General features: G+C 41.9%; 1 protein-coding gene across 1 annotated transcript in view; it reads left to right on the top strand.

Annotated features, from left to right (window-relative positions):
• The window catches only part of MCC (MCC regulator of Wnt signaling pathway), a 367,976-nt gene that overhangs the window by 314,748 nt on the left and 29,788 nt on the right, over positions 1–23,440 (top strand). Inside the window, exons 12-15 of the mRNA XM_088477689.1 lie at positions 839–979; positions 3,776–3,876; positions 4,904–5,087; positions 22,130–22,364. Coding sequence (XP_088333815.1) covers positions 839–979; positions 3,776–3,876; positions 4,904–5,087; positions 22,130–22,364 — 661 coding nt within the window. The remainder of the gene's footprint in view (positions 1–838; positions 980–3,775; positions 3,877–4,903; positions 5,088–22,129; positions 22,365–23,440) is intronic.

Raw genomic sequence — 23,440 nt, 5'->3', positions numbered from 1 at the left:
CATTAGCGTCCATCTCTGAATCAGGTCCTAAGTCACCTATGCTGAAGCATGGATATCTATAAAACCTGGACTGTAATGGTGGAGTTTGGGAGCCTCTGGTACACTACTTCAAGGCAAGTAAAGTTCGACTTTCAAATGCTCAAATTTATTGTTGACAATAGCGGTGTCTATCCCCCACCATGACCTTTACCACTGGACTTTGTTAGTAACAGGCTTCATTATTGTTACACTCATTCTGCTGGTGTTTGTTTTTGAGAGTAAAAATAAACTCAACCTCCGCACTCCATTCAAGAAAAAAAAAATAACAATTCTAGATAAAACCGTAGGACCTTCTCTGCCATCTGGCAATTCTGTCAGTCTGGATCACAAAAGCACTTGTTTGTTAATCAGTTGTATTTTTGCAGGATGACCGTGTTTCTCTTATCCTAGGGCGATCGACTTGAAGAACCGATCATGTATCTCACAAGTTGACCTGACACATGTAACATCTTATTAATAAATGCTCAGCTTTCAGGTGGTTAATAATGGAGTTCTTTACAACTTCCACAAAGTAGCCGCCATAACAATAATAACTATAGCACAGCTTCACAATGAAGCCAGCAATTGTGAATCGAGGGAAATGCACAAAAAGCAGCATTTGTTAAATGGCATACGTCTTACTGCACTCCTTAACAATAGGCCAGTACAATTATAATTATTACACCTAAGTGCTTATTGATCTCATGTTTGGTATACTTGGCTGTATTTGTTGCTCTCAATGCAGTGCAGTCTTCTGGGAGGGGGGGAATGAAGCTGTGATTTACATGACAGGGTAAAAATATTGATCTGTCCATTGCAGTCGAATTGAGCACTTAAAGTCCCAGAATGATCTGTTGACGATAACACTGGAGGAGTGTAAGAGCAATGCAGAAAGAATGAGCATGCTGGTGGGAAAATATGAATCCAACGCAACTGCCCTAAGGCTGGCTTTACAATACAGGTGAGTCTGGGAGCACCTGTCATGTTTGCTTTTTTTTATTATTATGATGATTTTTATCTTAGTTGTAAATGAAGAATTTTGCTGGGGGCATATTGCTGGGGGAGATGTGTCAAGCAGTGTAAACAGTACCCATAATAGCCAATCAGCTTTGTGGTAGCATTTATCAAGCACATGCTATTAAATGATAGATAGAAGTTGATTGGTTGCTGTGGGCAACTTCCACTTGTCTAATCTTTACATTGCTAGAAATGTCTCCCCCATTGTTTGGGACGGGGAATACTGAAGGACTGTGACCGATTTAATCTATTAATATTAGTGTTTATTTTATTACAGCATAGAAAATAGTTAACACTTTAACATTACAGATTAAATCTGTCACAGTCCTTCATTATTCCCTGTCCCAAACAATTGGGGAAATGTATCTAGCAGTGTAGAGTGGAAAAGTAGACAAGTGAAAGCTCCCCATAGCAACCAATCAACTTCTAGCTATTATTTTATACAGTTGAAAAATGCTACCTCTAAGCCGATTGGTTGCTACGGACAACTTCTCCACTCTTTACACTGCTAGATACATCTCCCCCATTGTTTGGAACGGGGAATGTTGAAGGACTGTGGGCCTGATTCAGCAGTGTGCGCAATTGCAAATACGTACGCAGATTGGCTGATTGTTCAGCACTGCATATGCACTGCGTGTGTGCTGCTGTCACACTGCGATTACGCACGCGCAGATCGGAATCCATCGTGACAGGCTGTGAGCGTTTAGGGGTGGTGGCAGGGGTGTGGTTGAAGAATCACAGGCGTGTCTGTCCGTCTCTCATTGCTGTTGCATAGGCGTGTATAAATTAGCCACTGCGATTGCATACGCAGCTTGACGAGGCGTGCGACGAGACTTGCTATTTCTGTGACGGGTCAGACCTGCCATAATTGTGTGTGACGGGCCGATGTGCTTCGATGTTACAATGTATATTCAGGACTGTGAGGTACTACGGATGTGAGCAAGCTGCAGTGGGTGTCTCTATGCTGGCTGAGCTGTGGTCGGCATTAGCATATTTTCGAAGCTTCATTGCGTGCGATTACGCAGCTGCGATCCGTGCTGAATCAGGCCCTGTGACAGATTTAATCTATTAATGTTAAAGTGTTAACTATTCCCTATACTGTATTAAAATACTTATTTAAAATATTCCAAAAAGTTTCAGGACTCCAAACTAACATAACTAGAAGAAAAGTAACAATACAAATGTGCGACACGAGCAATGATGCCACCATAGTGCCCTATCAATAAATTCCACATTAATATATCAGTCATGGAAATAGCTGAATGAGACCAGAGTATAAGACGACATATGGTCATGTACTTTTAGATCAGCCTTTTTTATATTTATCTCTTATTTATTATCTATTAATATTTAGTTCTATAGTGACAGCATATTCTGTTGCACTTTACAAGTGGGAACAATACAGTAATAAAACGAGGCTTGGTAATAACAGACACAGATAGGAGGGTCCTGTCTGCAAATTTATGACATTATTATGGAGTTCTACCTGCAAATATCTATTAACATACACAAAATCTTCCATGCTGTACTTGGATATCACTGCTTTTATATGAAGGAACACAAGTTCCTAATGGTCTTCACCTAAGGAGACAAAAGATTTGAGAAGTGTTGGTCACTTATAGATAGATACATGATTCAATAACAATGTTAACAAGTAGATGCCTGTAAATTGGTACAGTGTTAATATTTTTTCAGTAGGTGTCAGTTTTCCTCTTAGCGCAAGAAATCTATGTCATTGCCTCTTTGCTGTGTTAGAAGTTACATGGGGATGTAGTTCCACCGGTCTCAATCCCGACATCCGAATCCCGACAAGGGATTTAAGATAGACGACGAAATACCGACACCTATCTTAATCCCAACGCCGGACAGAACGAGGTAAGTCCGTTGCGCCCTTAGCGACAGCCGCGGGGGGGAGGGGTGGTAGCGTTAGGAAGCGTAGCAGGGTTAGGTTTTTTTTTGGGGGGGGGGGTTAGCAATAGGCACCCCTAGGGAGGAGGGTTAGGGTTAGGCACCCCTGGTGGTAGGTTAGGTTTAGGCCCCTGCCCCCAGGAGACTTAGATTTAGGGAGCGGTAAGAGTCTTTTAGGGTTAGGCACCCCTGGGGTAAGGTTAGGGTTAGGCACTCGGGGGGGAGGTTAGGCACCATTAAGGAGGGGATAGGGTACGTACCTGCCCTTTTGGGAACTTCTCTCTTCGGGCTCTCGGCGTCAGGTTATTCAGCCGCTGGGACTTCATACCCATTCTGTTACTTCATCTATCAATGCAAACAGCTTTTAGAGTAATGGTCATAGTCACAAAATTGGTAACCTATATCCTGAAGATTTTCTTTTAAAAGTGCAGTTGTTACTTACAGAGCTCAATACACCACAAAAATCTTAATATCCCTACTAATAATGTAGAGTTATAGATGTGTTTTCTGAGCATTGCGTGTGTGGCCTATATTATATGGTTACTGCAGTTCATATTTTTCTGTGAATTATAATATGAGCAAGCTTAAACGTCTTTCGTGGCTGTACCAGTTTATTTTTTCATATACGCCCGCTTTATTCTGGAGTTTAATCACAGACGACACAGTAAGTCCGATCAACATTTATAATGCAGCAGAGATTTAAGGTCACCAGCAGGTCAGCAGCTTAAGTGCTACCTGTGGGATGCCAGGATCTCCTTGCTTGTCTTAATATGATGTACAATAGCTGGTTCTAGATATTGATTCATTTTTTTCCCCTCTCCCTGTGGTTTAGTGAACAGTGTATCGAGGCTTATGAATTATTGTTGGCCCTTGCAGAGAGTGAGCAGTCACTCATTCTCGGACAGTTCAGAGCTGCTGGTGTTGGATCAGTAGGTAAGAGCTCAGAAGCTTCTAATCTTGAATTATTGCTGTTCAGAAACAGCTCAGCCTTATTTAACTCCCATAAAGAGAAAGTGCTTAGAGGTGTAATACGTAGTGCACAATATACTATTGACAGGTACATATCAAATGAGTTCCGCTTCACACATGCGCACTGGACTGGAAGCCCGGACACTAAATAAAATATAAAGGAACAAATTCTATAAAAATGTAAAAACAACTAGAAAAAAATTTGTTATGTTTAACATAGGAAAAAATTATTGATTTAAAATATAAAGCATTTTTTTCTAGTAAGAGTAATCCTGCCATAGGCATCCTTTTGCTGGGTACAATTGATCGTCCAATATATCATGTGCGCGTCGGCCAGTGTGTACAGATGATATGTCTGAACGACATCATTCACAGACCTATCACGTTTGCTGTGCAGATATATCTGTACATTGTGCTGTGTGTACAGTCAGCTGATCGCCCGTACACTTGCTGCGCAGGCCGCAGGGGAGAATGGCGCAACGCGACCCCCAGCCAGTGGGACCCCTGGCCAGATGGAAGTGATGGTTGTTAATTGTGTATGAACAACCATCATCTGCAGATATATCCGCAGGTCAGTCATTGGCGCAAGTGAGTTGTGTGGTGTAGTGTCTTTTTCACTCAAATGTGTGTTAGTCACAAAGTGATGCAACAAAACCGCTTCATCAGACTGCACTGATTAGTTTCATATGTGACACTTGTATATCTGTGTGTGACTGAGTCTGTATATGAAGCATAACAGAACTTGGTGTAGAAAAGCCTCGGAATCGTGGCACTGTTACAGGCTCAGTGGCACACAGTTATACACGTGTTACATATCAAATTAATTAGTGCAGTCTCGTGAAACCGTTTTGTCGCATCAGCAGTCTTTGTAAAATGTAAAGAGTTAAACATATTTCCTGTTGTTATTAAGCTGATGGGGTCACCTGTAATCACGACGATAGATTTCATCAGGTATTTGTTTAATAGTTCTGTTTTTGCCTTTACAATCAAGCTGAGCAGTCGGGGGATGAAAACATTACGCAGATGCTGAAGCGGGCGCACGACTGCAGGAAGACGGCAGAGAATGCAGCAAAGGCTCTCCTGATGAAGCTGGATGGCAGCTGCGGGGGCGCATTCGCAGTCACTGGATGTAGCGTACAGCCATGGGAAAGTCTCTCCTCAAATAGTCATACAAGGTAATTTATAGGGGATTGTATATCTTCATGTTGCCTTTTTATTTTAATTTGTGTATTTATAGCCAAGAGTGAGTGAGCAGTAGTTATAGGAACAGAAAACAGAAACCTGAGATGTTTTGCAGAGCTCTCCTTGCTGAAAAGAGCAGGTTTCTCCCAAGTGTACAATATTCTTTGTAGAAGCCAAGACCTACACTATGTCTAGCATGTTCCAAAGAAGGGCTGGGACGGCGAGTGCAGTAGCCCCCTGTTCCACTGCTACTATTACAGATGAGGGCTTTATATTAGAGAATGGAAGAACTTCCTCTGTTACTACAATTAGTAATCCAGCCACTGGAAATACCATGCATATGGCTATTTATTTCACCTGTCTGACCCATGCAAGCAATGCTAACATTATCGTTTTTATAACCTGTATAACATCTTCCTATAATAGTGTTATGTGAACATGCCCAAGGCTGTGTTAGTACCAGATGTGGTGCAATTGTCCTTTCATTTTTGCTTTTTGCTAAGAAGGCACCATGACATGAAATATAAGACTGCACAGTATTAAGGTTCACTCTGCAGCATTTGTTACCTCATGTTTTACTAAATATTTGTAACATCTATATAATTATCCACTAAACACTTCCTGGGAATGACGTGTACAGTGGCAGCGGGCGGTGTATACCCACCTCCCCTGCCAACGGTTCTCACTGGCACAATGGAGACTGGACAGACCAGGAGAGGAGAACCCTGCATCGCCAGCAGGGTGGAGAGCGGTCAGGACTGGGGTGACTTAGGTCCATATTAGTAATATAATGTAATTTTAAATAATACTATGTGTGATTACTGTCCTATGGGCACTTTGTGTGCTGGTGTAGTTGGCTCACAGTTTGCACACTGTATTAGTAATGTTATTTATATGCGCTTTTCTCTACATTAAAGAGAGATAGGAATATTATTTTTGAATAGAAAATAAAGGGGCCACATTAATGAGATACTTGAGTATTCAGTTAAGTCTTCAGTCTGTTTTTGAAGGTTTCTAGAGTGGGAGCTTTTTCCAGGGAGTCAGAGCTGTAACGCTTGACCCCCAAATGCAGTATAGGAGATTCTAGGTACTCCTCATCATCCTCTATGAAGTGAGCGAGTGGTTGTATAAGGTATCATAAGCTGCTTCCAGCACCATGGGCCCTGGTTATGTAGGGCTTTACACTGTAGGGCTTTACACTGCGTGCTAAACAGTGACGTGCGGTGAGGTCAATGGCCGGGGAGGCATACATGTATAAAACTGCAGCATGACACGGAGTATGACAGGGGAGGGAGTATGACAGGGGAGGCCCTGACTGCACATCCCTGCTGCTAAATGCAGGCAGAGTTCCTGGCACAGAAGTGCTAATGATCTCTGTATCCATTTATCCTTTGATATCTAAAGTTTTATGACCAGGTCAATAATACACTCTATAAATGTGTTGTAAATATTGAGTGTATCCATGCCCATGTGACAGGCACACTTACTTATTAAAGTGGAAATCTGTTTATTGCGATTTAAGTCAAGAAGCCAAGTGGTTATATAATAATCAGCCTGTCCCACAACGGCTCCCACCACAGCGATGGAGATGGGGCAGACCAGGAGCCTTCACAGGGGAACATAGCAGGGCAGGGACGAGTCTGAGGTGACCCGGCATATGCCAAGTTCGTACGAATAGTAAGAGATAATCTCCCAGCTCAATGTGAGTTTGTCAGAACACCCTCAAAGCAGATTGTCACCTATAATACACATTTATATGTACACTACCACTTTTTTACAATGAGTTATGTATTTTTCTTCCTATTTATTTGTCACCATCTTTGTATACACATTTAGGCATGCTCAGAAGGCACCCATTACCTACACTCATACCTGAACTCAGCGGCACTTCAAAGTATTTTCAAACAAATAGAGGCAAAAGTAACTCATACCGATGTTTCAGAGCTAATGTGCTCTTTATTTTAAGGTATACAGCAACAAATAGAAATACAAACAAAACGGAAATAACAACAGACTTACCTTAAGTAAGGGCAGTCTCCTTCCGAACTGCTGCAGGCCGGGGCCGGTGGGTGAGGGTCACTCCAAACAGATGCCTGGGTGTCCCACACTCATTACATCATCACGGCTCGCCCGGTAACCATGGTAAGCAAGGCTGCTGCCAGAAGTTCTGTCTCCCCGGACCAGAAACAGACCACTGGCAGGGATGGACATCAGAGGCCCAGCATTGAATGTTTGCTGGGCTTCCTACTTCAAATCCAGTGAAGCAATGGCGACTAACCATCGAATCGCAACCATGTGATAGTATAACCATTGCGATGGTTATACTTGCGGCTGAAAAGGGGGCATGGGCTGTGGAAACAGGATCCAGGCCCCCCTGTCCACCTCTCCAAGATGCTGGGCTGCCCCCAGACTCCCCCCTACACTGAGAAAAGCTGCTGTGCACATGCACACAGCATCAATTCAATTGCTGCTCACCCGCTGTTCTACTCTGCAGAGCAGTGGTTGGTGCTCCTCCCCACAGCCAGCCATCAGATTGGCATCAGAAAGCTGTATCTGATGGCTGGCAACCATCAAATTCCTGGTATTTGATGGAAAAAGTACTTCCATGGAAACGGAAACATTGATGGTTGCTAACCATCGGCTTCCGATGTCCATCCCTAACCACGGAGCATGGCAGTGATACAGGCATAACGTCAATACAATAAAGTTGTACACAATCACAAAATTCGCTTACTGCAACAGATAATGCAGTATAGCTGATGGAGCATCACAAAAATGTCTCTTACAACAGAAAGTATATGTGTAAAGCAATCAAAGCTCAAGTGAACAGTGTGCAGTATATAATGAAACCAAGTAACCTAGGGGTCTATTTACTAAGCCTTGGACTAGGATAAAGTGCCAACCAACCAGCTCCTAACTGTCATTTTTCAAACACAGCCTGTGACATGGCAGTTGGGATCTGATTGGCTGGTACTTTATCTCCGTTCACTTCATCTCCATCCAGGGCTTAGGAAATAGACCCCGTAGTGACACAATAATGGTGACTAGCACCCATCAAAGCACATTAACTAAATCAAAAACATGCCAGGCACCTGTAGTGATAATTGCAGGTAAAGAGGGGGTTATTCAATATAGGAGAGTACATAAAAACTGTACATGTATCTGCAAATAAATAAACAATCCCCTCATATGGATTTCAGTGTTACATTTGTGAATTATGGGACAGAATCTCTATGTTGTAAAAATGCTGCGCCAGGAGTGTTTGCAGCTAAAGAGAGTACATACATACTCCACAGTTGAATGGAATATGCATAGCCATTTGGAGCTGAAGGGAAAAATAAGGCAGTGTTAAGGTGATCTTATGTCTAGTTAAACTGTAAAACCTAGTTTCTCAAACACAGCTTGTGAATAACAGCATACTGTACATCCAGAACCATACATGATGTCATCACATAAGAATAATAAGTTACAAATTCTAACGGAAGACACTTCAACTAGTTTCTTATTAAGTCCATGAGGTGACATAGGGGTCTATTTACTAAGCATTGTTAGGAGACAGAGTGGAAAGTGATAGGGGGCCAGCCAATCAGCTCCCAACTGTCATCTCACAGGCTGTGTTTGAAAAATGACAGTTGGGAGCTAATTGGCTAGTACTTTATCACTTTTCACTCTGTCTCCTAACACTGCTTAGTAAATAGACCCCATAGTATTCAATGTATGCATCAAACCCACCTCCAGGCGCAAGAGTCAACCCCATTCACCACTTTTCAAAGAGGGCGGAATGTGGTCAATAATTATGTTTCAAGTCAGTTAGTGAATGCCCTAATTCTAGAAATGTCTTGCAACTGGCTGGTCTGTGGATTTTTTACAGAGCGCAAGCTTAATTGAGGAGCGATGAAGTGCTATTCGTTCACGTAGCGTTCTCGTGGTTGTATTTACATGGGCAAACGATGACATGTACCACATATGATGAGGTGCACGTCAAGACATATTTAATGCTATAAGTTTTATCTTTATGCGGATGTTTAAAAGATGATCCTGATAGCATGTGGCTAGAAGTGTACAGTGTAGGTATGTGTAACAGTCATGCGGTCTCTTAAAGAAAGTTGATGTGGAGGACACTGCAGGGTCAAATCCAGTGATGTCTGTATGAACGACTTGGTCCTTAATGTTACGGCCCTGTTTGTAACAGGCCATTGGTGTTTTATTCTTGAAGCATGGGAGGGCTGTATCAGTGGTCACTATGGGTCACAATGCTCTTGTAGCCCTCTGAACTACACTACTTGCTGTCTGAAATTCCATTTTTCCAAGGTATCACCTGTTTATGGTCTCTCACGGACAGGTGCAACAGATGCTCTCTGTGTAGGGATAGGATCTCTTCCTTTTGCTTCTTAAGGGTAGATAGATCATACCCCCTGCAGACAAATCTATTGATATCATTTTGTTAATCTCAATTTCAGTTTGTTTGTTGTTGCTGGATATCTCAGCAATCCTTAACATCTGTGATTTAGGCAATCAGTTCTTAAGGTGCTTAGGGTGGTGGCTGCTTGCTAATAGTAGGGTGTTATGATCTGATGGCTTGGAGTACACTCCAGTGTGTATCTTGCCACCCATAAGGATCACCTGGACATTAGGAGTGGTCTTGCCGTATTGATAGGTAAATTTGATCTGGAAATCAGCAGCATTGATCTTAGACATAAGTGAAATAAATGTCTGTTTGCCACCTGTCCATATATAATGTTATTTTTCTGAATGATCTATTCTTCTCCCAAATGTATTGTGGAGCTCCCTTTGTCCCCCACCATGTATCTTGTTTAGAGCATGGTCCTGGTGCTTATATACAGTATAACTGGGGCTGCTGTCACTCCCCTTCAGTGCCGCACAGGTGTCTACACTAACGTAATAATCCAGGTAAATTGAGGACAATTAATAAGTGGAGATCGCCTTTAATGCTTCATCACCCACCAGGTGTTTATCCCAATCATATGGGGTGGAGCACAGCTTTACAGGTACATTCTTGATAAGATGTTATTATAAAATGATAAAAATCCAGGACACAGATTTAACACAAGCACTGCACAGATACATAGATAGGAACCTACATTACCAAAATATACGTAACTGCCATTCAAACTAATATCAATTTTTAATCAGAAACACAGCCTATGAAGCTCATTATGGAAAATTACATTGCTTTAACAGTAAAGGTGCATACACACACAACGATTTAGTTAATGAACGATTTTAGTAAACGATTTTCTCCCTTGAAAAAATGAACTAAAATAGTTTACTAAAGTTGTTCATTTACTATGTTCATTTAAATGTAATGAACGATTTTTTAGAACTACAATTGATTTTTGCATATTCACTTACTGAAAATCGTTGAGTTGACAAATCTGACTGAACTACAAACGTGAACGCGCATGAACGACAATCGTTCATCGTTTGACTAAAAAAGTGAACAATTTTTACAAACGATTATCGTTAAACGATAATCGTTAAAAAAATCATTGTTTGTATGCACCTTAAGAAAGCATTTCCTAAAGCGTGTAGAAAATTATTTGATTAAATTTGATATCTGTTTTTTTTTTTTTTTCTTTATTGAGATGTCCCAGTGGGATGATTTTCGTGTTAACCCTTGCTTAATTCTATATATTGGCATTGTGTTTGTACTTGCTATTTCATTGTAATATTCCCATGCTTTTTATTGCATGGTGTACTTTTAGCCTAAATGAATGGTGATATCACCTATTTTTTCTTTGGTTTGTACAGTTGTTCACAGGTAAGTCATATTTCAAACACCCTTTTGATTAATTAAAATGGATTCATTTATATCTCGCACTTGATGAGAACATTTGCTAATTATTATGAACTTTGTGCTGTCTTCTGGGGCAAAATAACCATCAAAGTCGTTTGTAGACTTTTATGCTGGAGCTTGCAGCCAACGTTCTCAAATTACTTGGAACAGGTAGTCATACAGACTTGCCCACATACATCTAGCTTCCTTGCGGGATAAACAGCCCTGCCAGTTGTACCATCCCGTGGAGCGACTCAGTAGCGCATAGAGTCTTTTTGTGCATTTTTCTCCCTTACAGTGCGTCTTATTCGCAAAGCGATGCAAATAGATAGCTCAAACTGCTTTAGCTGATTAAAATGATATGCAGAATGCCTATATTCTGTGTGCAACTGCGGGTGTATCTGCATGCATAATGCTACATTAGTGTCACAGCCGCTGATACTGTAATGTAGCATATCACATGCAGACATAGTGCTGTATATTCAGTTGTTTTTTTTTTTTAAATGTAAGTATGTCCAGGTGGGAGGGTTGTAATCTCATTTTACTTAAATGGTATTCAAGCACCTCAAGCTCTCTCTGATTCCCAGTACCTTGAGTCTGAAAACATATTCATTATCAATATTTCATAATGGCAGCTTCACGCCAAAGGGGGAGGTATTAGATCTTTGTTAATAGTACAGCAGTTGTTCATTAATGCTTTAAAAACAGCGCAACTTAATACAAGGCATTATGGGATGTTATTCCCCAGCTGATTACCAAGATCAATCAACATTTGGGACAGACATGTTAATGGATGACCTAACCCTCAACCAGCATATGATTAGGTGTCCTCCAGAGATCTATGAGGTTGGTTACTAATGTACATGAAATGCAAGCTATTTTAAGTAACCACTTCACTGCCAGCGTGATCTCCTTTATAATGCACTGCATTCTCTTTACAATTGCAACCTAATATTCCCCGTTTCTGTTAAATTCATCTTCCAGTATCTTAGAATGATGGAACTAAGAAGAATGAATCGAGCATTGGCACACTGGGAATTTAGTTAAAACAAAAATTATGCAGAATTTTTTCATGCATATTTCATAATATAATTGTATGTATCTTCATAATATTGTGTTTGGAATTCCTTCCATGTTTTGCTGTACTGCTGCTCCCAGGATGATACTTATGTTCCTTTTCTCGGTGTAAGAACATAAGGCCATATGCTGTCACTATGGAGTATATTTATAAAACAGTGGTAACCCCTTTTTCTGTCGTTTTAGTTGAAAATAAAATTTTTGCCACTTTGTGCATTTCATGTAAAGGGTCACCGCAGCGAAATCAATGATTTTTTATGCTGTGCCTTTAAACTCTGAGTTGATAGCAACCCCAAAGTATGTTATGGGGACTGTGATCTTTGTGCAATTTATAACTCTGAGATAACCTCTTTGTGAAAGGGAAGTTTTATTAAACTGCATTGAAAATACATTTTGCTAATTTTGTATATTGCAAATGTTTATAAACAGGCCTATTAGTATTATGGGCTTGTTCACATATCGGCACACTGAAACCAGAACAAGCCTCAGGATCATTTATCCTGATACAGGCACACCTTTACTATTAAAAAGATAAATATATAGAACACCAGCGCTCCAATAGGTAAGAAGTGCAGCTCAAAAATGTGACCTACTCAAGTCACCAGACAATAATCAGTACAGAATATAAAACTGAGTGCTCCTCTTCTGAGGTAAAATAATTGATCATTTAAAACACAATCCACAGTTCTTGGTAGTATTCGTGGTTTCCTTTCATGAAATAATTTCTTAGTTTATTTCCTCCAAAAGAATACACAACAGTCCTTTTTCACCATACTAGTACATACCCGTTCAGTGTCAGACAGCACCTCAAACAATCACAGCAAGGGATCTCCCATCGTGAAATATTGACAAATTTATTTTTCATTCAGCATAAAAAATGCACATCATAAAAATATCACAAACAAGATGGCAGCGTATCAGAATGAACCTTTTAAGAAAGGCACAGCCTCAACCCTAACACTAAGCTTAACCCTAACACTAAATCAGTTTTGGGGATGTGGCTGGGTTGCTCTGGGGTGGCACACTTTAACACTTTAGCACCTTAACACCTTCAAATTATTTTTTTTTCTTAGTATATAAGTGTTAATAAGATTAAAGTAAAAACTAACACTAAAGAGGGGTATTCAATATGAAACGTTAACTTCACTGTCGAAGTTAACGTTTCATATCGGAGTTTTTACCTGCGTTAAAGTATAGGGCGCGCTCCCGCTTATCACCGTATTCAATATAAAATTAACGAAAACTGGAAACTCTGAAGTTGGATTTGCGTAAAGTTACGGATTTTTCCTTAAAAAAATTGTAAGACCCCCCTAAAGTTGTAAAAACATGGGGGATCACTATGGGTACCCCCGTTTTAGCCTTTAATTGAAAGTCGGGGATTTGAATAGCCTCAGCAGGTGTTTTTTTCCCGACATTGAAGAAGTGATGCAGGAGAACACTTAGGTGTTTTTTTCCTTTTTTTAAGTGGTCCCATCAAATTTGGGGTACATGAAAATGGGTACTAGCATATTTTTATGTCCCTAAAGTAAGTTTTTAAAATTCTGCATTTGTGCACCTGCCGCTATAAATCTATTCTAGAAAACACCTGCCGCATACTTGCAGAATAGCCCTGAACCTATTTCCCTATTCTTAAACAATTTTTTCGCATATTTTTTTTTTTCACCCCAATTTTTAAATAAATTTTTTGGGGTGTCCCTATTTTTTTTTTAAACTTTTTTTGACACAGTTCTTTTTTTAAATGTCATTCCCAGGGGTGCAGGCTATTTTTTTTAAGCCTGCACCCCTAAACCCCAATTCTGCGCTTTTTTTCGACACCTATTCAATGGTGAAAAGTTATCCCCGTTCTTTATCAAAGACTTTTCAAAACTGCGATAAGTCTTTGAAATTGAATACGGTGTAAAAGTCAAACCTGCGATAATGACGTCAAAAGTGCGATGTTAATGCAAAAACGATGTTATCGCTCCCATATTGAATACCCCTGTTAGTCTTTCACTGGTGTGCTTCCCTGGGGTGGCTGGTCTTCACCGGCTTTTTTGGGTTCTGCACCCCAGACTTTGACCTAGTATTAGGGACCTACAGTATCAGAGAAGCCGTGACGTGGCCTGGAGGCTTAGTCATATCTTTGCAAATATATGCAACTGAGATCTCTGAATTATCTACCACCATGTAGATTTTTAAATCTTATTACTGATTTCTTTCTGAGTGCTGAGAGATTACTTTTTGTTGTTTCTTGTATAGAATTACCCCTCCATTACATGCACCTGAGTGACATTACTGAAGTGATTGAGCAGCTAATAACATGTATTACTTAACCCTAACACTAAGCTCAACCCTAATCTTAACGCTAAATTTAACCCTAACCCTAAACTCAACGATAACCTTAACACTAAGCTTAACCCTAACACTAAGCTCAAAATTAAAAATAAGCAAAAAAAACTAAGTTAAATTCTTGTGTCAACATTTTAACCATGTCAACACTGTTGACATATTGGTTGTCGACCTAATGTCCATGTCAATGTTCTGAACGGGTACCAAGGAAAAAGAGGTAAGTGAGCAGTAGAACATATACAGGAACCACTGTCTCTTTGTAAAAGTACTAGCAACTAGAATTATACAGATATAACAATACATCAGATTAACATAACATGTATACTAATATTATAAGAACGTTGTGACTGTTTGTTCCAAGTTGGCGAAAAAACTACTGAACCAATTTGCATGCATCATTTTGTAGTGGAAACTCCTAGAAATAACCTGCACTTTGTTTCATCTCGATCCGTTAAGTTAAAGCTGAGCAATAACAAAAACATTTATTGACATCATCAATGTAAGAGATAGGTGTGGCACCATGCGTGTGGCCGGTAAGGGGTGGGAGAAGAGGTGCTTTAAGCCTGTGGTTACTTGAATAGGATAGACTACATAGCAGTCTGTGCACAGGGCACACAGTGACATTGGTGTAAGTGGTGAGTGAATAGCATAAGGCTACGTAGCAGTCTGTGAGTGGTAGGTGAATAGGAGGTTACATAGCAGTCTGTCACAGGGCACACAGTGATATTGGTGTGAGTGGTGAGTGAATAGGATAGGCTATACAGCAGTCTGTGCACAGGGCACACAGTGACATTGGTGTGAGTGGTGGGTGAATAGGATAGGCTACATAGCATTCTGTGCACAGGGCACACAGTGACATTGGTGTGAGTGGTGGGTGTATAGGATAAGCTACATAGCAGTCTGTGCACAGGGCATACAGTGACATTGGTGTGAGTGGTAGGTGAATAGGATAGGCTACATAGCAGCCTGTGCACAGGGCACACAGTGACATTGGTGTGAGTGGTAGGTGAATAGGATAGGCTACATAGCAGTGTCTGCACAGGGCATACAGTGACATTGGTGTGAGTGGTAGGTGAATAGGATAGGCTACATAGCAGTCTGTGCACAGGGCACATAGTGACATTGGTGTGAGTGGTAGGTGAATAGGATAGGCTACATAGCAGTGTCTGCACAGGGCACACAGTGACATTGGTGTGAGTGGTAGGTGAATAGGATAGGTTACATAGCAGTCTGTGCACAGGGCACACAGTGACATTGGTGTGAGTGGTAGGTGAATAGGATAGGCTACATAGCATTCTGTGCACAGGGCACACAGACATTGGTGCGAGTGGTGGGTGTATAGGAGAGGTTACATAGCAGTCTGTGCACAGGGCACACAGTGACATTGGTGTGAGTGGTAGGTGAATAGGATAGGCTACATAGCAGTCTGTGCACAGGGCACATAGTGACATTGGTGTGAGTGGTAGGTGAATAGGATAGGCTACATAGCAGTGTCTGCACAGGGCACACAGTGACATTGGTGTGAGTGGTAGGTGAATAGGATAGGTTACATAGCAGTCTGTGCACAGGGCACACAGTGATATTGGTGTGAGTGGTGAGTGAATAGGATAGGCTACATAGCCAGGGGCTAGCTGGCAACTTTTAGCCTGGGGGGCAAATGCTTGCAGGCGGCCCTGGCAGAGGAGTAGCGTGTAGCCAGGGTGCCCGAAAGAACGTGCGTGCTACGGTGCCCCCCCCCTTTCAGGAGAGGACACCCTTAAGCAGGCCTCGAGTAGTGCCCCCAGTAGTGATCCCCCCTATGCAGTGCCCCTTGTGCCCCCAGTAGTAAGCCCCTTATATAGTGCCCCCAGTAGTGGTAACCCTTATGCAGTGCCCCTTAAATAGTGGCCCCAGTTGTACTCTTCCCCCTATGCAGTACTCCCACTATTGCCCTTTATATAGAGCCCCCAGCAGTGGTCCCTCGATGTAGTGCCCCCAGTGGTAGTCCCCTCCCCCTATGTAGTGCCCCTAGTAGTAGTCCCCTCCCCCCTATGCAATGCCCCTAGTAGTAGTCCCCTTGTAGTGCCCCTAGTAGTAGTCCCCCCCAGTAGTAGTCCCCCCCTTGTAGTGCCCCCAATAGTAGTAGCCCCCCCCCTTGTAGTGCCCCCAGTAGTAGTAGTAGTCCCCCCCTTGTAGTGCCCCCAGTAGTAGTAGTCCCCCCCCCTTGTAGTGCCCCCAGTAGTAGTAATCCCCCCCCTCCTTGTAGCGCCCCCAGTAGTAGTAGTCCCCCTCTTTGTAGTGCCCCCAGTAGTGGTCTCCTCCTTATAGTGCCAGACCCCCCGTAGTAGACACACATAATATAAAAAAAAAAAAACACTTACCTGACACCCGCTCCTGCTCCTGGTCCCGCCGCCGAGATCAGCTCCTCCGTCCGCCGCTTTGCATTATGGGAGTGACGCGTCACTCCCATTACCCACTGCGGGAGCCGGAAGATGTCCGGCTCTGGCAGTGGGAGTAGCAGCCGATGAGTCTGTCTGACTCTCATCAGCTGCTAAAGCAAACACACAGCTGCCGGCTCCGGCGGCTGTCTGTTTGTGCTGTGCAGCGCTAACCGAACTCCGTCCGGTCAACACTACACACGCGGTGCAGTCTGTGTCACAGTGACACAGACTGCCCGCGACCCGCATGACGCTGCGTCCCGGGGGGCACATGGCACCCTACCCCCCGGCCCAGCCCGCCACTGTATATAGCAGTCTGTGCACAGGGCACACAGAGACATTGGTGTCTGTGATGGGTGAATAGGAGAGGTTACATAGCAGTCTGTGCACAGGGCACACAGTGACATTGGTGTGAGTGGTGGATGAATAGGATAGGTTACATAGCAGTCTGTGCACAGGGCACACAGAGACATTGGTGTCTGTGATGGGTGAATAGGAGAGGTTACATAGCAGTCTGTGCACAGGGCACACAGTGACATTGGTGTGAGAGGTGGGTGAATAGGATAGGCTACATAGCATTCTGTGCACAGGGCACACAGTGACATTGGTGTCTGTGATGGGTGAATAGGATAGGTTACATAGCAGTCTGTGCACATGGTGACATTGGTGTGAGTGGTGGGTGAATATTATAGGTTACATAGCAGTCTGTGCACAGGGCACATGGTGACATTGGTGTGAGTGGTGGGTGAATAGGATAGGCTACATAGCAGTCTGTGCACAGGGCACACAGTGACATTGGTGTGAGAGGTGGGTGAATAGGATAGGTTACATAGTCTGTGCACAGGGCACACAGTGACATTGGTGTGAGTGGTGAGTGAATAGGATAGGCTAGATAGCAGTCTGTGCACAGGGCACACAGTGACATTGGTGTGAGTGGTGAGTGAATAGGATAGGCTACATAGCAGTCTGTGCACAGGGCACACAGTGACATTGGTGTGAGTGGTGGGTGAAGGTGCTGCTGGTCACATGGACCACTCCCACGATACAGGGCACCTATGCAAAGCAATACAATTAGAACAACTCAAAAAAATGGTGGCAAAAACGATTTTATAGTGGGCGAAGCTACGGGCAAAAGCTAGTTTGCATATAAGAGAGACCTACTTGCTGTGATGTAAATGAGCTTTAACTGTATAAAAAATTTTTTTTGTTATGATTGAATGATGATGATGCACCAGTTTGACACAGTTGGTATGTGTGGCTGGTATTTTGCACTATATTAAGAGGTATAGTACAAGTTAAATCTTTCCATAGTTAGCAGTAAAAGTGACTACTGTAGTCTATACAAACTCCATAAGTGACTGAAAATGTAAATATGATCATAACTATACAATTGCATAAAACAAAATATATAACCAAAATAATTTATCAATATATGCACAAGATATGCATTGTAGAATGTTACATTATAAACAGATGATTATTCTTCTCTATTCTGAGACCATTAGAGGGGATGATTGGTATTGTCTATAATTACTCTGTCAGAGAAGTAAAGTAATAACACTGTGACTGCCCAGCATATCCTGGGGCTTTAACACACATTTATTATTACCGTTGTTGATGAACATGGTTTCAGTTGCAATATTGAATATCTGCATTAATTTATTTTGCTTCATATGATTTTTATTTCTATCCCTGAGGTGGATTCAAAGTGAAGTAATATTAGCCCAGCACTTTAGAACCTATCCATAAACAGCCATTCATCTTGGCAAATCCAATTTGATTATTGAAGCCAGCTAATTTATACCAATGTCATATTTTAGCTGAGCTCAATAGCAGACAGACACAGCTATAAGATTAAGATCTGGAGCGGAGCCTGCCATTCTGGCTGGGTATTGGAAATGAGTAAGTAGAGCTGGAGTGAATATCTAGCAGACAAAGCAGCAGCTATACTACAGGGACTGTAACCACTCTGCTGTTTGAGTCTGGAGCAGCTTGTACGTTGCCAAAGTGTGACACATTCAGCACTGAAGGGGTTAGATTAGTTAAAGGTCTGCATGATACTGTACACAATTACCTTCTCTTCTGTGACTAGAGCTTTTATTATATCTGTTCTCTGCATGCTTCTCTCAGCTCTGCTTGCTGACAGATTGACAGCCATTGGCCTAGCCTGGAGCTGAGCAGAACTTACATTTTCCAGCATTGTGTCAGGGGGCTTAACGGCCATCTGTGGGAGGGGATGGTTTTCTGCATAACACTTTTTAGTAATTAGTTCATGCAACAGTTTCCAAACTAGAGGATGGAAAAGTGTTCATCTCTGGGTCATTCTACCACTGCCAATGTGGACTTCAGTCCGATGTCTTAGTGAAGTGGACTAAATATTTATATTATTCATGAAATATTAAAAAAATGAAGTGAAGATAAATAACGTGATTTAGGGATGGCATTGGAGGATATGATGGATTAGGTAATTGGCACTTAGAAGAGTATTGGTGGTATTGTGTGGAGACAAGGTGGAAATGACTGATAACCGAGCAGCTAGGGAATGTGATTAGCTTGTCTGAAAAGTTTCAGGGAGCACATTAAGCTCTGAAGATTAAGTAACATTGTGTTAGAGAAATACAGGACAGGCGCTATATATATATATATATATATATATATATATATATATATATATATATATATATATATATATATATATATATATATTTAATAATAAAATGTGTTTTTGTGTTGAGAAGGGAAAGTGCTTGCAGTCTGAAATGAGTGATCCTCATCTTGTATTGTAAACTCAATTGGGCAGGGTCGTCCTTACCTTCTGTTTCATGTCACTGTATGTCATGTCTGTCCCATGTCATGATTCTCTCATTGTGCTGCATAATATGTCATTGCTTTAGAAATGGATACATGTAATGAAAATAGTCCTATAGAACGGGCTGTGGAAGTTGCAAAACCAGTATATTGTTTGAAGTATAGTTTAAGGTAGGTATATAGCAGAAGGTCCTTGGTTGGTTAGAAGGGTGTTCAGAGCTGGAAGTGTAAAGTTTGGTGCCATCAGTGTAAAAAAGGCAGTGAAGTAAAAATCTGATAAAGTTCACAAGGTAAAAGTATAATTGAGATAATTGAGGGACCAAGTACTGATGCCAGGAACATCCCAACTGATAGGGGAAGCGTAAGGATAGTGGGGCCATCAACAAAGTATTTAAAAAAGCAAATAGCATGGACACCAAAGTAGGTCTTGTCCACTACTGTAAACCAAATATTTTACCTGCATACTCTGCCAGAATGTAGACCAGTCTCATGGAGTCACTGTGGAAGTGGGAAATGTCATGGCCCTGATGCTGCAGATTGTGGCGTTGTATAGTGATGGTGGAGCCGCGGTGATGCAATTTGTGGCACCAAAATCACCCCCCCATTTACCTGCAAAAGTGTTATGGATGAGTCCCACTCCAGCCCAACACTGCAGGAGTTCAGATGGAGAAAAAAATGTAGCTAAAAGTCCTCCAGTGTTATGGTGGGGTCACAGAACTTGGTTATGTCAGGGAATGCGGAATGTAGACAATTGTATGGTGCCAGGATACGGGGGTGGGGGCACTAATGATGACACCAGAATCCTTTGGTATAGTGGAGAACTCATTCTTTGATGTTCATTGTGGTCACCAGAGACTAACCCCTACACTTCAGAAATCATTAGAAAGGAAAGAAGGTGGGAAGGCTCTACTCCTTCCTGGCTTCACTAAACTCAGGGGTAAACTCATTGAAGGAGGGAAATCTGCTTTTTCAAATTATGTAGCTCCATCACATAAGATCACATAAGAGCATTTGGTGCTCTTATGTGATCAATAGAAAAAAATCCTCTACAATACAGGAAATGTTAAGGAATCCTGGATGTATGAGGGGGTTTTGTAACACCCACCCTGCCTCCATGAATCTCAAGGGCACCCTCATTTGAAAGAGTGATCATCAGACAATGACACCCCCCACACTAGAAAATATTAAGAAGTTCAGTGATGGAGTGTTACTAATGCCATTATCTCCCTGCTTCCACATTTCTAGTGTTCAAAGTAGTTTTTGGAACAGAACATATTGTAGTATAGGTTTGAGGACTAAACTAGCTGTTGCCTGCTGCTTCGCCCACGATGAAATCGCTTCTGCCATCAATTTTTTTTTTATTTGAGGTGTTCTAGTTATATTGCTTTGCATAGGGACCCTGTCACGGGAGTGGCTCACGTGACCAGCAGCGCTATACAGATTGGTGGCAGCAGTGCCTTCACCCACCACTCACACCAATGTCACTGTGTGCCCTGTGCACAGACTGCTATGTAGCCTTTCCTTTTCACTCACCACTCACACCTATGTCACTGTGTGCCCTGTGCACAGACTGCTATGTAGCCTATCCTATTCACCCACCACTCACACCAATGTCAGTGTGCCCTGTGCGCATACTGCTATGTAGCCTATCCTATTCACTCACACCAATGTCACTGTGTGCCCTGTGCACAGACTGCTATGTAGCCTATCCTATTCACCCACCACTCACACCAATATCACTGTGTGCCCTGTGCACAGACTGCTATGTAGCCTATCCTATTCACCACCACTCACACCAATGTCACTGTGTGCCCTGTGCACAGACTGCTACGTAGCCTATCCTATTCACCCACCACTCACACCAATGTCACTGTGTGCCCTGTGCACAGACTATGTAGCCTATCCTATTCATGTGAATGCAGGCCCAAAGCACCTCTCCCACTACCCCTTACCGGCCACACGCATGGTGTAACACCTATCTCTTGCATTGATGATGTCAATAAATGTTGTTGCTCTTCGCTTTAAATTGATGGATCGAGATGAAACAAAGTGCAGGTTATTATCAATATTCAAAGTAGAAGTAAGTCTGAGAGGGAGAATGTTTTATTTATGCTTTTTTGTTTCCTTTTGATTTCTTGTTTGCTTTATCACATTATGTACCACAGTGACTTTATTTTGCACTCTGTAGTATATTATTCTGCCAGCTTGTCCTGCAGATGAAAAATGCTGACACTACATAGTGCTTTACTGCTGTTCTTTTGCAGCTCCAGACATTTCTGTTGAATAGCCAGTCCATTCAGCATGAGTGTACAGTACTGACATTGCCACACATTGAAAATGTTCAGCAGTTTGGCAGAATTAACTGAGCAAAGTTTATATTGATGTTTCCACTAAGCAGAGATTTTCTGAATGTAAAGAAAAAATATATTTTATTTCAGGCTATAAAATCCACCAAGGGCTGAATCACAACACGTGAATATTTTACTATGATATAGAGGTTGTTTTTTGTTTGATGATGTGCGTCTTATTGTTACATCCTATAATTTTACAGTAACAAATTATATCTATTATTGTACCTTTTTTTTTTTTTTTTTTTACCAACTTTCAGTACCACCAGTTCCACAGCTAGTAGCTGTGACACAGACTTCACAAAGGAGGACGAGCAGAGGTTGAAAGATTACATTCAGCAGCTGAAGAATGACCGGGCAGCAGTTAAACTCACTATGCTGGAACTGGAGAGCATTCATATTGATCCCCTGAGCTACGACGTCAAACCGCGCGGAGACAGCCAGAGACTAGATTTGGAGAATGCTGTCTTGATGCAAGAGCTTATGGCCATGAAGGTAGGCGTTAGGATGTATAGAAAACTTAGTATATGTACAATACTTAGTATTACTGTAGTACTATAGCACTAATCACATTCTTAATCATAAGCTTGCTATCACGGAAACTATATGTGTATATGAACAGCTTTGCCGTAGTTGAGAATGTCAGACGTTTTAGAAGATTGCAATATAAAACATCGGCTACAGCTGGCCAGTTGTCATTTAACCACCTGTGCTTCATGCACCAGGAATTACACCATGGTTCTAGAACTGAGCAATGGGATATAAAACACTGATAGCAGAAACATTATAGAAACATGGGACGATATTAATTGTATACTGAATTGCCATTGGATATTTGCAAATCAGGGGTTTTGTCCGAGTGCCACATTAGGAGACTGTACTCATATGAAGGGAAAGCAAGAAAATGTTATCTTGTTTATAAATGTAGCATACATAGAATTTACTAATGAAACGCAGGACCTCGTTGCAGATAAGTCATACCTCTAATCACGGTACATATGGGAATAGAAGGAGAGTGCCATTTATGAAGTGTGGCCATGTTATAATGGGGACATGGCAACACATTTGGCTCTGCTCCACCTCAGTTACACGTCTGCCCCTAAACCCTCAACCACCCAACGCATTTCTCTCCTACACCGCATCTGTGGTTGCCCTTGGTACTCTCCTGCCCGAACCCACTTCTATAAAACAATCGCTCTACTTACCTGCCCTGTGGTGAGGACAAGTTGGCTCCAGGACAGAAGCAGGAAAACTTAGTCCTAGACCATGCTCCTCAGTACAGTGATATTTTTTGTTGTGGCTTAAAATACAGCTCTGTTATTCCGTCTCACTGTCAGACTGCCTGACCTCATCGTTACAGGGCCACACTTCCACCAACAGAGTGAGAACCACAGGTGCAGCGAGGGACGGGCAGACCTATTACACCAAGACAGAAATAGGGTTGTAGTATTTGTGCCCTGGGTCACCCTTATCTCTGTCCTGCTTTCTGCGACCTTGGATACCTCATAGCCTGTGGATAGTGTATTTGTGATCTAAAGGGAAGATATTTCTTGCAGTGGCCAAGACTGAAC

This window comes from Taudactylus pleione, unplaced genomic scaffold (genome assembly GCF_031769625.1).
Source record: "Taudactylus pleione unplaced genomic scaffold, aTauple2 ptg000202l, whole genome shotgun sequence".
Lineage (NCBI taxonomy): Eukaryota > Metazoa > Chordata > Amphibia > Anura > Myobatrachidae > Taudactylus > Taudactylus pleione.
This window is presented reverse-complemented; position numbering and strand designations above follow the sequence as displayed.